The sequence below is a fragment of the Apium graveolens genome, chromosome 11, assembly GCF_009905375.1.
Source record: "Apium graveolens cultivar Ventura chromosome 11, ASM990537v1, whole genome shotgun sequence".
NCBI lineage: Eukaryota > Viridiplantae > Streptophyta > Magnoliopsida > Apiales > Apiaceae > Apium > Apium graveolens.
In genome coordinates this window covers 105,937,132-105,953,557 of record NC_133657.1, presented here as the reverse complement: position 1 = coordinate 105,953,557, position 16,426 = coordinate 105,937,132, and the positions used below count along the sequence as shown (strand labels likewise).

Below are 16,426 nucleotides of genomic sequence, written 5' to 3'. Positions count from 1 at the left end.
TTAATCATTTATTAAAGTAAATTAATGTACTTTTTAATATTATAATATTTTTATTTTGTTCAATTATAAATATATAATAAATTTCGATCAAATTTTGCTTAATTTAACTGTATACAGGTCAAATCTAATAACTAAAAAAGGACGAAAAAATATATATTTCCTAAATTAAGTTTTGGCAAGCATGCATTATGGAAAAAGGATGATTGCATGGGCTACAGTTCACTTGGAATTCGAATCTGATTTGTATTAGATCATCGCGTTATGTCTTCTTGACGAAAAAATGCAAATGCCAATGACAAAACAGTTATTCTACTTTGGCAAATTTGTAGCCCAATTTGATCGGCCCATAAATTTAATCAAAGCTGAAAGAGCCGAAAAATGACTCCCACCGTCTAGTAGGCAATGATGGAGTTTATATTTTACGCTCCCTATCTCTTGTTAAGGTTGTTCAAATTATACGAGCTAGAATTTAAAAACAATTTAATAAGATGGAAATAAATTAATGGATACAGAATTATACAATCTGAGCTTAAAAAATCTTGCATCTGAATTTGACCAGCCAATTCATGAGAGTAGAATTAAATAAAACCTTGCCTGCTCATTTAAGTTTTTGAGTGCCTGATGATTTATCTGAGTAAGATCAAGAAACAAAATGAGATTTGTTACTGCCCCAAACACAGCTGGAATTTGATGTTTTTAATGAAAAATGATTCGATGACTACAAAATCAGTGAACAACTTATACACTTTTCATTCCGAATGCAGAATTCGTTCATTAAAACTAAGAGGAGGAAAAAGAAAATTTAGAGAAAAAAAAAGGAGTATAATCAAGCACAGCCTGCACACTAATTCCCTTTATTCCTCTTCTACCAAAGGAGGATTTCGGCTCGACGAGATTTGACAACTCTCATTATTACTAACATTTCTAGTTGCTGATGTTGCAGAGACATCAACTTTACTACTTGCCTTTGATTTTGCTGATTTGTTTGATTCATCCCTAGGCTTCCTTGGACGCGAACTCTTTGGAGGTAGATTTCTTGCTGTTGGAGTTGATGGTGATGGTAATGGAGATGATGCTGACTCGTTACCAGTGCTACGACCTGATCTAGTACTAACTTCAAGATCAGAAGATCCAGAGTCTTTTCTGCTATGTCGTCGCCTACCTGATTTATTACAAGTCCCTTCGGATGAGTCTTTTTTGCGTTGCCTCCTTGACCCCTTTGATTTGCTAGATAAGTCTTTGGTTTCGATTGTTAGATTATCTGCTGAATATCGTCTCCTGGACGCCTTTGGTATATCAGGCAATTCTCGACTTGTATTTTGGCTCGACGGATCTGTGAATTAGAAATAAAATTAATTAAACCATGCTATAATACGCAATTTCTAAGCCAAATTCTTGTCCTTGTAATATATAAATGTTTACTGTTTTAATATGAATAAATATGTAACCTGTCGAATTTCCATTGATGTCAAGAGGAGCTGATCGAGCTCTTGGTTGTATTGGTTGTCCATGGGTGTTGAGAGGAGCTGATTGAGCTTTTTCCTGTCCTTTGAACTTATTCATCTGCATTAGTTTATAGCATGCATAGCTTGTTAACCCCTTGTTCTCAGTATCTTTGACAAGTACTACTTATCAGAATTTAACAGTTTGAAGCAACTTTATGGATTTTAAAGATGAGAGGATTTATACCCAGCTTGGCGACTCGGATGACGGTCCATCCAAACCTATGTGAGCCACATGCTTTACATCTGTTGGTAAACCAATCTGCATTTCCCTTTCCCTCTCTTCATCTGCACCATGTTTTGCTTATTAGTCTCCATGCATGTGCATAGAAATACAATTTTCAGCTTTCAGGTTTATTAATGTAAACAGTAAACTTCAAGAAAATGAAATAATATGAACTTGCCGAAGATTTGAGAAATGTATTTGAAGCCTTTCAAAACTCCCTTCATTTGGTCCCTTTGAATGCTATGTATGTCTATTCAATCCTCTTTGGCTGAAAGTTTTCCTCACTATCTAGATCTGCAACTAATTAAGAAGCTTTGAATTAGAAAGCGTACATGTAATTAATTGGAATTTAACATGAGCTAGCTAGATACCTACTAGATAAGCCTCGTCTTCTGAGACTCGTATCTTGATCGACAACGATCACTAAACTTGAAAATGTAGAAAAATTTAACCAGTCTTGCAACTCCTGATGTCGCCAACAAGTTTTGGCGCTTCAAACGCTGCAGACTTTGTTCATACCTAGCTCAGTTGGTGAGAAAAACTCGAAGAGGAAATGAGGAAAGAGTGGTGCAAAATGAAACGAAATGATGGTTATGTTTTTAGTATACAAAGTTGTAAGATTGAGGAAACCGGTTAAACTGTGCCCAACATTCGTGATTTAATGGTTACGACAATCTTATCTATATTTAGCCAATATTGGAAAGCTCAGGTATGCTGCAGGTGTTTCGTTAATTTGATGGCAATGCATTGTTCAATTTATTGTAGCTAATAGCTATATATCTTGAAACCAGGCGTCCTGTCCATCAATAATTTAGCAACTGATCTGCAAATTCAGAGGATCTCCGCGTCTTGGAGAATGACTTGTTCCAACATTTTACTTCTACTTCAAATTATATCTTGGTAATGAATAAATTAACAAGTAGATTCGCCAAATACTAACGAGATGAAGCAACTTAGGGATCCTTACTACACCACTTCGGATGTGTTCAGTTTCTTCGGAGAACAAGGAAAGAAATAGAAAGAATGGATTTTTCAGAATTCTATATATATCTACGAAATCGAGTATGGATTTCTGTTTGCTCACTTTAAAATGAGTATCCGTTAACTTGTTTTTCAATAATTTTAGGAAAGAAATAAAAAGATGTTGTAAATTTGGATTAGCTTCGAAAGAAGAGGATGCAGATAGCAATTTGTCATAGTCAGTCTATAATTTTGATTTTGAGCGAAATTAGAGGGACTGCAATACAATTCTCTCAAGAATATTAAGTGCAAACCTGTCCTTTTCACAATCCAAACTCAATCAACCATAAATTTAGTTTTAATAACAACACCTTATTACTGAGGTTGAAATTCGGACATCTTGACAAATTATAAATAAAAAATATTTTATATTTAGGGGTGTATTATTCAATGGACTTTTTTTTAAATCCAAATTGAATACCACCAGATTTAAATGAACTTTTTAAAATCTAAATTGAATATCCCATATTTTAGAAGACTTTTTTCAATCCATATTGAATACCATTAGATTTTAAAATATTTTTCAGAATCCAAATTAAATACCCTAGTATTTTTAAAATCCAAATAACTCTTTTAAAATCTCAATTGAATACACCACTCTTAGTTTCACCTATTTTCAAAATCTATTATCCTTTAAACTAGGTAAAATTACCGAGCTTGGCGCGGTTGTTGGGAATACTTAAAAACACATTTTTAAAGGTAAAATAATTTTTTGCAAGCATCTTGTAAATTTCTTTTTGGCATATTAAAAAAATTTGAGGAGACATGTACGGAATTAATAAATCATGCTAATCACCTTTTTCTTAAATATTGTTATGGGTTTTACTTGATATTAAAGTTAGATATTTATGATTTTATGTAATTGTATTTAAGAAATGACGAAGCTTGATTGTGTTTTATGATCTTTTTTGAGAGGCCCATTAGTCTAATTGCTGAACTTTGTTAATATTGTCAGGACTCTTGTCAGTTGAGTTAGAAATTTTTAGTCAAACTGAAGTTGCTTTTGTGATGGTTTCGAAGTTTTAGGTGTAGTGTTTTGGCTTGTAGTTACTAATATAGGCAAGATTCGGGTGTATGGCGTTGTATAATCCATTTTTACCAGCTTCTGAATCCACTTTTGTTGCTCCTCCACCCCCTTAAATTAGAGCCCAGTCCCCTCTCGAGGATAAACTTAGTATACGCAAAATGGATCAACTCAGTTCACGCAAAGTTCGGGTGACATGTCTTATTTTCGAACAAGTCATCCACCTTAAAATCAGGCTAGTTTTCAGCACACACATTATAGGTGTTAAGCTGCTACCTCGTAACAACAATATACATATCCACTCCCACCGCTGCCCCAGTCTTTGTTCCAGCCTACCCCATCCTCCTTTGCTACCACCCAGTCTTTAATGTACTATCCCTCTTCTCAGTACTCCCAGTTTAATAACCAGCCATCACAACCACCACCTCAGCCTTCATAAACTTCAAAATATGATACTGTATGACAAAAAAATGATACTGCAACACTGTAAATGTGACAACAAATAGACATTAAATATAATATTTCTAAATATCTTCCATGTTCTTTCCAAGGATATAGTGTATATAAAAGAAATTATAAAAAATTATCATGATATCCAATAATTTGAGATATTTTTCAAATTATCTTTTAGGAAATTCAAGACTCTAAAACCCAAATAAAACTCCTAACACAACTCACTTTCCTCCTAAAATTGGATTGCAGAGTAAATAAAGTGTAAAAAACATTCATCAACATGAAATAGGTAGGATAAGATAACTCATATTTATTGTTAAAAGAAATTTAGATATGTATATTGAGGAAAACATAGAAGCCCCGGAGAACTACCTGAATGAAGCTTTCATAACTACTTAGAAATGCAAACTGAAAGCCCTTGGTGAAAATTTATATTTTGTCTTTTGTATATAAATACCTTCAGAGGCAAATATAGTCTCTTATCCTTGAGTAATTGGGCACAATGAAACTAAAAATATAATAGTCATGGCATAAAACCTCTGCACACATACATACAAGCTTTAGACAATTCTTTGCAGAGGAACCATACTGTAGCTTTCACAACTTCATAACAATGCAAATTAGAAGGTCATTGACGAAATTTTATATGTTGTCTTATATATTTACATGTTCAGAGTCGAACATAGCCTCTTATACTCGAGTAATTAGGCAGGATGAAACTGAAAGTACAATAAACATGACGTAAGAGACCTCCTCAAATATAAACACAAGTTTTAGTCGATTATTTATTTGCCTTTTGATATCCGCAAAACACCCAGAGATCTTAGACATAGCAGCCTTCTTCCTTTCTTGTTTATCTACTTTATCCCAAAAGATTCTTTCTTATTCCACTACCAAGGGTTCTAATTTCTTAGCTTTGCATCTTGTTTAGGAATGGGCCCATGGCCCCCACTCCTCTTCTGTATATAATATTAACCTCACATACAGGGAAGATGATATAACAAATACAAAATGCGTAAAGTGCTGCAAATAAAAGAAAAGTAAAACATAGTTACGTACGGGTATCTTCATTTCAAAAACTATATAGAAGACATGATCAACATTTTCCATCTATTATTTGCTTCATCTACCATCAACAGCAACAAAGGCAATTTATGGTATTCACAATGTCCCCATATAAAACAACACATATGAACAACACTAATGAGAGTTCCAACAAATATTATTAAGTTATAGGGAGTCAGGAAAATAATTTAGATATATTAATTAAACCCGAAAAACCCCACAAATACATTCTAAATATATCGAGCTTTATAAAGAGACACACAATACAATGCTAACACAAAGTAAAATGCCTGCCACACCTTGGCGACTTAGATATACCCAGTCGTGCGTAGAAGTTTTTGTTTGTTTACTGATTATTTCATCAATATGGAATTTGTGACAGGGTTTTTTTTTCAAATCTGCATTTTTTCCATTATGTATGATTTGGATATCATTGAAGTGTGAATTATTTATTAAGACAACAAGTTACTGCATTCCTTTAGGAAAATAGGAATGATAAAAAACCCAACTGCAAATCAAACATCCTAAAAAATGCACCAATAGATATCACACCCAATTCTGTTCTTGATGCCACACTTGGTTCAACAACATCAAGTAATACTTATATAATTTTACTTTTGGTATTATACTAAGTAGTTATTAGAGAAGCAGTAAAGAAAGTACCTTGTAGCTAGGATTGCAAATGTAAATATCGAGCAAAATAATCTGATCTCATATGATATGCCTCAAAGGTTAATTACAGTGCATATGGTTCCTCGTATTTTTCTATACTACAAATTACTAAAGCAACTTATTGGTTGTTGTCTAGTGGAAAAATGTAATAAATTGAGGGGAAGAAACTTGAAAAAGCGAGAGAAGTCACGGGTTTTTCTCATCAGAGTAAAGAAACATTAATTTTAAGGTTGTTTAGGCCAGTTTTAGATGAGCTTCAGTTTTTACAATAATCAAAGATCAATTAAACAGCAAATAGTAGGAAAATGGAGAAATTAGAATCTGAGAATAGGATGCCCTAGGATTGACACATGTGCCAAAAATGATACATTTCGCAACTACAATTAACGATCAGCGCACAACATGAACCTTAAACTTCAGATGCTATAAATATAATTAGGAATCAGAAAAAGAGAAAATCTATAAAGTCAATCAGAGAAACAAAATAAATAATTAATTCACACGCATACCTGAAACATTTGTCAGTAATCTGGCGATGAGAACTCTAACTACATAAATGTAGATATAAGAGATAATTCCAAAATACTCGGATTACACAATGATGAATCAAAAACCTGGAAGGAGAAAGGAGGTGCTCTCTTTATATATAAACATGTTCTACCCAAATTAAGGGAGACGGGGAGTCCAAAACTGAAATAAAAGAACCGACCGCTGATTTTCTTGGTAGTAATGATAGTAATATTTGTGGAGCATGGGTTGTCTGTTGATTTTCTCTGTTGTGCAGTTACAAAATGAGGATTATTAGAGAAAAATAGAGAACTGACCGGGGCTTTAGAATTCAGAGAAAATTATTTAAACACACAAAGAGAGGTGTCAAGTCAGCCGCGAGAGATTCTCCTTTATATGAATATATAAATGAGTACAATGAGTACCTTAATCGCCTCCATTATCGTTACTCTTTCCACTTCCGTCATGACCTTTTACTACTTCATTTGTATTTTTCATCGTTATCGTTGTTGTTCTTCCCAGTTCCGTCACGGCCTCTTGCTATTTCAATTAATTCAGTTTACACGAAATTTCAGAGAGTAACGAAAGAGTGGATCATAATGAAATATAAGCACTCAATTTGTTTTACTTTCTTCTAGTTATCTTCTTACATGAAGAAGAGTGAAAGCATACGCCAACAAATGTGCGTAATTAATTATCAAAAAAAGAGTGAAAGCGTCCAATATTGGATATTCCCATCATTTTTTCCTATCAAAATTTTAGATACAAGTCACTCTATATACAGGGGATTCACAATTACAAATGAAGGCCTACACATGAACGAATGCCACATGCAGTAATTAAATAACGAAATAAACTGAAAAGTCTATAAGAAGAATTTCTTCACAACCACCTCTACAGGGGTAGCTACTGGGAGTTTCCCTTGGCCTGCATACAATGACAATAGTAAGACATCTAGATATATGAAACTATAAAAATTAGTAGAAGATATGAATAGCTGAGACGCACCTTGATATATTTCTTATGAACCTTCAGTGCCTTGTTTAATGCTTTTTTTGCATCCACATTTCCAGTCATGTCACCCATAATCTGAAATTCCAAAAATTTGAAAATAGCTTAAAATAGATATGTCAAAGAGAGAGTGAGCGGGAGGGAGAGGGAGAGGAAGGGATTATACTTGGACAACATCATCAAGGCCCTTGGCCTCTTGCAAAAGTTGCTTATTTTTTGTCTCGAGAAAACCCGCAACTAAATAGACAGCAAGAGCACTTTTACGATCCTCCACTGAACCTGTTTCCACGACTTTCCTCTCAAACTTACCATAGTGTTTTCGGTTTTCATTGTTTACTTTCTCGACAGTTGGTTCTTCCGACTTCTCATAGCGCTGGAACATATTTGGATTGTATTCCATGGCCCACATAACCTATGTTAATAAGGAAAACTATCTTTGAGCAGGCAAATTCAAGTTATTGAATAATGAAGAACACGGATAATACAAACAGGTCGAGTTAAACTATAAAGGAGGAAAACTTTGAGAAATGTTTCAAACAAGGTAAGAATGCTGACCTCCCACAAATAGAGAGAATCTAAAAATGAGAACTCTCTCCGGAATAGTACCATCAACATACGAAATGCAAAAAGATACTCCCCACCATCCAAATCCTCTGCAAAGTAGAAAAAAATAAGCCATGTATACACCTCATGCACTACACAGTCACAAATATGCCATGAATGTAACTGATGAAAAATAATCAACTAGGTTTCACTAACATTTCAGGTATTATCTATTTTCCTATAAAAATATTAGTTTTTACCACTAAATAGTGTATTCTATTCTTATTATATAGTAGATTAATTAGCTTGGCTTTCTTTCTTAATTTGTTATAAGATAATTACTCTAAGTTGATTTATTAACATGGAACAAGTCCTCGCCCACACCATTACCAGACAGCGTACAAGCATTCTTCATGTACACATAAAGAAATTATCGCCTTGTTTGAACAGACTAGGAAATGTACAATTGTAAAGTATACAAGAATAAAATCACTTCCAATTAAAATAGATTGATGCACACTTAGTTTATTCTTAACATCACGCTTTAATGCCCATTCCGAACAAATTCACCCCTAATATATGTCAGACTGCATAAAGATGAAGAAACTCCTTGCCAATGCCAGATTGATTGTCACTTGGATGGCTAATGATTCTTTTGAACTATGCCAGACTCTGTCACTTCACTTGGATGGTTAACGACTCTTTTGAACTACAACTTTAAGGATCACCTTGAAGGGCTTGCCTCTGTGGTTCGCGACAAAGCTCGGTCTAGTTTCGAATTCCATTTATATGTAACTATAATTTAGCAAAAGATACAGTTGTTTTAACTGTTAAAACTGAATTTCATAAATCTAAGAGGAAAATTTAAGCAAAAGGTTAATGTAGTATATATTTTGTAAATCAAATTCAACTTAAATCAACATGAAAGTACCAAGTTTGATGAAGAGCACGGAAGCCATTTAATTTTCTTTCAAATTGCTGGTAATCATAAACTAAAGGGAAATTGGGTCAAACAGAACAGACCCATGACCATAATATGAACCAATGTGGTCGTAGCCTCTATGGAACAAAAGATGCAGCATAAACAAGCCGCACAGTATCATTAATAATAGAACTATACATTTCACTAATAAAAAGTACCCGTGTAGAATTAATTACTTCAATTTTCATCTAGGGATACATATTACTGTCTCTGCACAAGTCACGTTCAAATTATGTCGTAACTCTCAGATCACCATATTGTACTCCGTTTAGAATAATAATCGCCATAATGGAAGGGGGAATCCACAAGCATTGTATATAAAGTTCCACAGAACAATATTTGTAAATGGTTAAGAATGTTTAAACCTGTTCCTCGTTGAAAATATACAGCATTTATTTCTATGCCAAATCCGAGTAATTAATTAGACATATCAAGAATATCAAGTAAACAAATTTTATGCAATAGTGTTGGAAGTGTTATAACTCATAAAATTGGGTAAACATAACAAAGGACTAGAAACGGTGACATCATACCAAGGTGCTGATGAAGTTTAGGATCAACAACTTTCATAATTGTTGACAGGGTACCCAGTTGAGTTTGAACTCCCATGGAACTTGCATTAGTCCTAAAATTTTCTCTCTTTTCAACCAAAGAAAAATTGGGAATGAGAAGTAGTGTTAATTAACATGTATACTTATAGTATAAAGAAGCAAAAATTAAGGGAGTATATTAAGAATTATACAGCAAATTGTATTAGCTATAAGTCCCAGAATGATCAAGAATATGTAACGTAAGGACTAACTATGTAACGTAAGGACTAACTAAAAACAGGTGTCCGCACAAAATTCGTGATGCTAAAGTGAACTAGAAAAAACAGAAAAATATCAAGCTTTAATGTAGATAGTCACACAAGCAGTTCTTCCTTAAGTAGAATCTCTATTACGTCAATATTTTTCCTCAGGTTGCTTTCGTTACCAAGTCATACTTATCATTCATTAACTATATAACAGGACATAATAGGCAGAAAACTCCTATAAAGGACAAAATTTCCAGCCTCCACATCAACTTATTTACAAAAACTTCCAATTAATTTAAGCAAAAACACTCATTAAATTATGGTGAAATCAACGCAAGTCAATCAGCAATGCAACACATATGCTATGTAGTGTGTTCAGGCATATCCCCTCAATTTATAGAGTTCTATTAGATAAATGCTTAAGATGCAAACCTCGAAGATTCATTGATAAATGATTTGAAAAGAACTTTTAAAAATTGTTAATTTGAAAAGAACTTTTAAAAATTGTTAATTTTGAAAGCAAAAAAAATTAAGGATGCCCCGTTGTATTGACCTTGTTATTTCAGATACACAACTGTTACTAAAATAGGCCGTTCCACTAATTATAGAAGCAAAAAACTTTGAACTCCCTAAAACACCTATTGTTAAAAGCACATACGATGTGTAGATGTACACGGATAAAGCATTTTGCTGATCCACTTTACCAGTTCTGATCTCAATGCATGGGAAAAGTTGAACATGACACTTAACTGATCTTTATATAGCTATACCGTCGTATTAACAGGAAAAATATACTTTATGACTGACATATCATTTTCGTATACATGTTCTTCTGAAGACATGAAAAAGTGTTTTTTTATAAACACCGTGGAGGGGAGCACATTTTCACAGTAGATGAGACAGAAATTCAAATCCTGTTGAGTGACATGGAGGCATACCACTCTACGCATTGCATGCTCATAACACCAAAAGGCATCTGCGTCATCTTCAAGAAGAATAATCATTGGAGAGCATATGTCATTCATGCCTATATATAATAACGGGAAATGAATAACATCAGATAATGATTCCTATCTAACTCCGAAAAAACAACACAGGAGTAAGTTACCTTGTACATAACCAATTTTATTATCCAACCAAGAATAAACAGCTAAAACTTCCCAGAGTCTAGCCTGATTTGCTTCACTCTCATAAAAGACAAGAGTACGATCTGTGCGAACAACATCTAACCCTACAATTTCGACAAAGTTAAGTAGCCAAATTGATAAGGAAGAAGAAAAACCTTACATATAGTTGCTATAAAAAAGATTTCCGATTACAGACTTTGCTTTAATTCTACCAAGTTTACAAGCAAAAAAGCTATTTACTACTATTCCTACTTTAAAAGAAAGTGGATTCCATATATATGACGGAATTAGTCTAATATCTTGATTCCATAGTAGGTTATATTCTATTTTGGATATTGAATGACATCAATCAAGAACATGGAAAGAATCAAGTAGATGATATACAGATAACTGTAAAAACTCCTCTTAAGCAAGATGTAAGAATTTTCTTTTTAATTTTTCCCCAGATTGAACACTTTAAAAGATGCTATATGACATTTGGCAAGAAAAAGAAGAAGATGTCATATACTTTATAGAGTAACAAGAATTTTCATGTGTAACATGAGAGCTCTAAAAAACAATAAACTATAATCAGGATTCAACGAGTGGGTACGGTTAAGCCAAATCACTGAAATACAAGCACTCTTTCAGAAACGTGACTAAAGATTAGACAATAATATATTTTAAAAGTACAAACCTATTTGTGACAAGCTGAGCTTCCACTGAATCACTTCTTTTTCTGTTACGCCAGCATTATCTGGCATGGATCCATTTAAGTTTCCTGCTTCTCCCTCAACTGGTTCACCGTCATTATTGACTATAGGTGTTGTAATAAACTTTCCACTACCAAAAATGGAAACCATCTTCTGACATTCGGCTTTCAATGCAGCATATTTCTCCCTAATTGGTAAGCATCCTCGTGTCATACTTTCATTTTTTAAATAATAAATGCATTTACACACAAATCCTAGCTAGAGCTTCCATACAGTGAAGAAACATTTGGAAGCTGATAAGCTACAGATTACCATCTACCCGTAGGCAACAGGAATTTTATCAATGATTGGGTTCAAGTAATAAAAGAAACTTACATGCTTTAAATCATTTTTGAAATTTTCTGTACATGTATATCGAAGCATGTCAATAGTTCCCATCAGCAATTTTAATTAATGTTATCCTAGTTTGATCAGTTTTCAAGGACTAACATGAATATCTGCATTTTTTTGTGCAAGATAGAAGATGTAGATTAACATTCTCCTAACAAAGATATCAGAGCATAATAACAGTGTCAAGTAAATAATGGTGGGCGTGGTGATTAAATTGCATACTCATCTTCGTGCTAACTGAACTGTATTCTGCCAATTGAGAAACGGTAGTCAAAGTTTGAGACGTAGGTGAGGTAGTTACATGAGACTGGAATGTAGATACTTTATTATTCCCTCTGTTTCACAATACATGTTCACTTTAGAAAAAAATTTGTTTCAAATTAGTTGTCCACTTCAACTTTTAATGTAAGTTTATATTTTCAAAATCAACTCTATTTCACATATTTTTAATTTTAAATTTCAAGATCAACTTTATTCCACGTACTAGATTCGATTAATGCAATTAATATTGATATAAATACAAATCTTTTATCAACATTCACTTTTCTTTATATGTGTGATTTTTAAAAGTAGACATGTATTTTAAAACAGAGGGAGTAATAAAGATTGCAATTGCTTCTCTAGTATTCTAGTGATAAAATGACATTTTTAAGCTATATGTCTTGATCTCAACTAGAGGAAGAGAACTCTAATGAACATACTTGAAGGGGAAATAGGCAGCCTACCTCCGCATTTTCCTGAGCTCATCTCGCTCAACGTAGGTGCTGTTGGGATCAAAGCAGCCCAACAAGAACTCCCAAACTGCCGCCTTAATAGAGGGATGTATTCCCTACAATGAATACAAGAATTATTATTGCCCAGGAACTTTGCATGATTTTGAAAATCCTATAACACCGCAAGATATACAGACAAAAAAACTAGAAATACCTACTAAAGCGTAGTAGGCACAGAGAATAAATATAAATACCTAAGTCCTAAGAACATAAACACCAACTCAAGTACTCAACAAGCATAGCACATAGAACAGTATCTGGGTCACTGACGACAAAACTTGAGATTTCTACAAGATGAACTTAATAGCTCTTAAAATTTAAAGATCAATAAATAACATGACTCAAATCCAATCCCTTTGCAAGACCCTTCAATTAAAATATATGAATAATCAGCACTTGTAATGAATAATTTCAACCGAATTCACCATTAAGACGAGGCTAGATTCAGCTAACTTGAAGTTGGTTAGTTAGAACTCTGACTTATAAAGTTGTCATCTGATACATTAATGGGAACGTGCTTTGCGATTGAAACAGACCTTGATTGAGTATGCCAAAAGTTTTTGCTTTTCCTATATGAAGATTACACAACGATGCTAAATGGTAAATAAAAAATGTTCTCTCGGCTATCTTCATAACATGCATGCTTAATCAATACTACTGACTACTGAGCTATCATGTAATGTGACACCCCAATTTGTTCAGTTTGTCAAAACCTTGCATGGAAGACTTTTTATATAGGAGGTTCGTGCCCCAGAGTAGAAGAATTAGCTAGGTGAGTGAACAATCAAGAAGCGAGTAATTAATCATGTGCAAGTCTCAACCTCAAACCTTTCCCTGTAAAGGCTTCCTAAAAAATGGTTTAATAGGGTCAGAATCAAAATTACTTCCAATAGTAATCCAACTTATGATCTCAGGCCTTCCCTAATAATTTTTTGAAAAAAATTTACAAGTAAACAAACGAGATCATATGATAGTTACAATCCCAGCTAGCAGCTTCATAGGAGGAAGTGAACCCTTTAATTGTAACATTTCTCTCACGCCAACTATGGTATGCGAACATATTAATTCTTGATTAGACAATTAGTGCATTTGCCAATATGTCATGTATATTGACTACAGATGGCAGCTTTTGGTTCATATAGGGTAATTGCATTTCTTCTCTTTATTACATCAATTTAGAAAAAAAAATCACTTTATTAACACAGTTAATGGTTGTGCCATATAACATTAATTATGAGGATGCAAGCTTAGAAGAGATAATTTACCCCTCTTTGGATTCTCCTAAGGACACCTACAATATCTACATGACCATCTTCAGAAATAGCAGCCTTCCATCTTCTTTCGCTTAAAGTCCTTCCAACCTGAACAATATATCCAAGGAAAGAACAAAATAAACACTTCCAATGAAATTTCCATATTGGCATGAGTAATGCCATACTAATTACATGACAAGAGCTCTGCAAAATGCAAAAACCTTCCCAATTTCTATATCAGATTTTTATTACACACACTATTTCATGTATTGTGCACTAAGCCGGGTCATAGAAACAGTCTCCCTACTTTTAGGCAGGAGCGGGACTGCATACATTCTACCCTCCCCAGACCCCGCCCCAGACCCCGCTCTAAGCGGGTTATACCGGGTATTCTCAACCAAAACAAGAGAAAAGAAAAGTTGGAAAAGGCAAGTAATTGTTAAGCTTAAAGAAACAAATCATAACAAAATGCACAGTATCCGCTATTGTCAACCAAAACATATTCTCGAAGATCATGCCAGATTTTACGGTCCATACCCAGTGCTTAAAGCGCGATTTTGGTGCATTATCCTCACAGTCAGGTTTAATTGGATAATATGTATTCAAATCTTCTCCACTAGACCTCCTGAAAGCATCTTCTGCTACTCAAATAACAAGTGAAAATACAATTAATTAGCCAGCAACAAAAGTCCTTAGCTAATTCTTACACATATAACTTGCAGGTTCAAAACAGTCATGAATATATGTAAATCTTTACTTACGTAGACAAAGGCAAGCATTGCCCATATCTTGTGAATAAAAAACCCTGATTCCACGATTAGCTTCCTCTATGCAAACAATCTGCATGTCCCAAACAAAACCATCCAATCTTTTTACACGTTGTATATATAACAATTATTAACAATCAAGATATCAAGTTTTCTCTTCCATTAAACAAAATAAACACATTTTTATTTCCATTCTGATAATATCAGGGTGTATCAAAAATTTAGAACTTTTGTGTACCTTGTTAGCCGATCATTTTTGGAAAAGGTAAATGTTATGACATTGTTAAAGAAAATTTATGTTAAAGATTTATAAATGTAAAGATGATTGGAATTAAGAATGTATGAATTGGAAACACAAGAGAAAGAGGGACTGAAAAAACATAAAATTGGAGAAAAGTGATTTGAATGGTTCAGACTTCAGAATAGCAAAGGCAAAAATTTGTGGCATGTCCCAATTCCTTCTGTTTTCAACAAGAATTTATGAATCCTTCTGTAGCAAAATTCAAATTAAATTTAATATACAAATTTAAGTTTCAAAATCCACGGAGAACATGTTTTTTTTAGATCACGGAGACCACTTATTTTCTGCGGCTAAAATATTGCATAAAAATATTACAAAATGTATTATTTTGTGAATTATATTCTACAAAGATCATTATTTTATTCAAAATCTTGAATATCATGCATATACTGTATGTAGAACATTACAAAATATTTTATTCTACGAAATATGTTTATTTTGCAGAATATTTGTTTAAATTGCAGAATATACACATTATATTTACTAAACATAAATGATCTTCAACAATTTTATTGAATTAGTGATATTTGTAAACATACCTCACAAAATAATATATTTCATAATGTTTTGATCGCAGAACATAGATGTTATTCAACAAAAATATGGTTTTCATAAAACTTGACTCTCAAATTTCATTAGCATATTAATATTTAATATTTATCAATAAATCATTATTAATCAATATCAATATCATCAATATTATTATATTAAAATGAAACATTTAAACTCGTCATTTAATCCAAAACCGTCATATCAAATTGATGGAAACCGTTAGATATAATCTTAAAATTATTAATTAAGAGTTATAAGATTCGATTATCATCAATAACATATTATTATTTTAAATATATAATGATGAAAACAAATGTGCATCAAAAGGATTTTATACTAATAATATTAAATTAAAAGCAATAAATAAGGTAAAATTATTAGAACTTTTGATGCTAAACTTAAACTTAAAAAAGTATTTGTCATTTGTAAGGTTTTTCAAAAAAAAGTCCCAAGACCCGCATGTCTTTTATTTAGTATTATGATCTATTACATAACAAGGAAAAAAATATCAGTAACTTAATTTATTCTTTTTTCTGTCGGGTAGTTTAATTCGTTCTTAAATATTCTGCAACTATAATAGTCAAAATTTGGTATGAGAGATATATGGTTCAAAGTCGGGTCAACATAACTCAATTTGGGCGGACTCCAAGGAAATGGATTTTCGTACACAGGTTGGCGCGAGTCAAAACCCTTGGATAGATCAGAGCAAATCCCTTACCTTTGAACAAGTTAGGGAGATCACTAAAAGTTTGATTGACAAATTCCTTGGA

The 16,426-nt window shown here is 33.0% G+C and overlaps 2 protein-coding genes across 6 annotated transcripts; both read right to left on the bottom strand.

Annotated features, from left to right (window-relative positions):
- Positions 1 to 666: 666 nt before the first annotated feature.
- LOC141698165 (CRIB domain-containing protein RIC6-like) lies at positions 667 to 2,343 on the bottom strand. Of its 4 annotated transcripts, none has more exons than XM_074502795.1 (5): positions 2,100 to 2,343; positions 1,907 to 2,028; positions 1,690 to 1,790; positions 1,449 to 1,563; positions 667 to 1,333 (listed from the first exon to the last, which is right to left on the bottom strand). In XM_074502795.1, exons 2-5 carry the CDS (start codon positions 1,950 to 1,952, stop codon positions 855 to 857), a joined length of 741 nt encoding a protein of 246 aa, XP_074358896.1. In that variant the 5' UTR covers positions 1,953 to 2,028; positions 2,100 to 2,343; the 3' UTR covers positions 667 to 854. The 4 variants fall into 4 exon arrangements, with proteins under 4 accessions (XP_074358896.1, XP_074358898.1, XP_074358895.1 ...); XM_074502797.1 differs by having other exon boundaries at positions 1,907 to 2,022; XM_074502794.1 differs by having other exon boundaries at positions 2,104 to 2,343.
- A 4,803-nt stretch (positions 2,344 to 7,146) lies between these two features.
- Positions 7,147 to 15,114, bottom strand: LOC141698269 (uncharacterized). Of its 2 annotated transcripts, none has more exons than XM_074502942.1 (13): positions 15,042 to 15,114; positions 14,798 to 14,876; positions 14,574 to 14,677; positions 14,049 to 14,144; positions 12,736 to 12,839; positions 11,605 to 11,807; positions 10,910 to 11,032; positions 10,740 to 10,828; positions 9,539 to 9,644; positions 8,036 to 8,133; positions 7,647 to 7,892; positions 7,478 to 7,558; positions 7,147 to 7,396 (listed from the first exon to the last, which is right to left on the bottom strand). In XM_074502942.1, exons 2-13 carry the CDS (start codon positions 14,820 to 14,822, stop codon positions 7,376 to 7,378), a joined length of 1,296 nt encoding a protein of 431 aa, XP_074359043.1. In that variant the 5' UTR covers positions 14,823 to 14,876; positions 15,042 to 15,114; the 3' UTR covers positions 7,147 to 7,375. The 2 variants fall into 2 exon arrangements, with proteins under 2 accessions (XP_074359043.1, XP_074359045.1); XM_074502944.1 differs by having other exon boundaries at positions 14,574 to 14,674.
- Between the last annotated feature and the right edge of the window lie 1,312 nt (positions 15,115 to 16,426).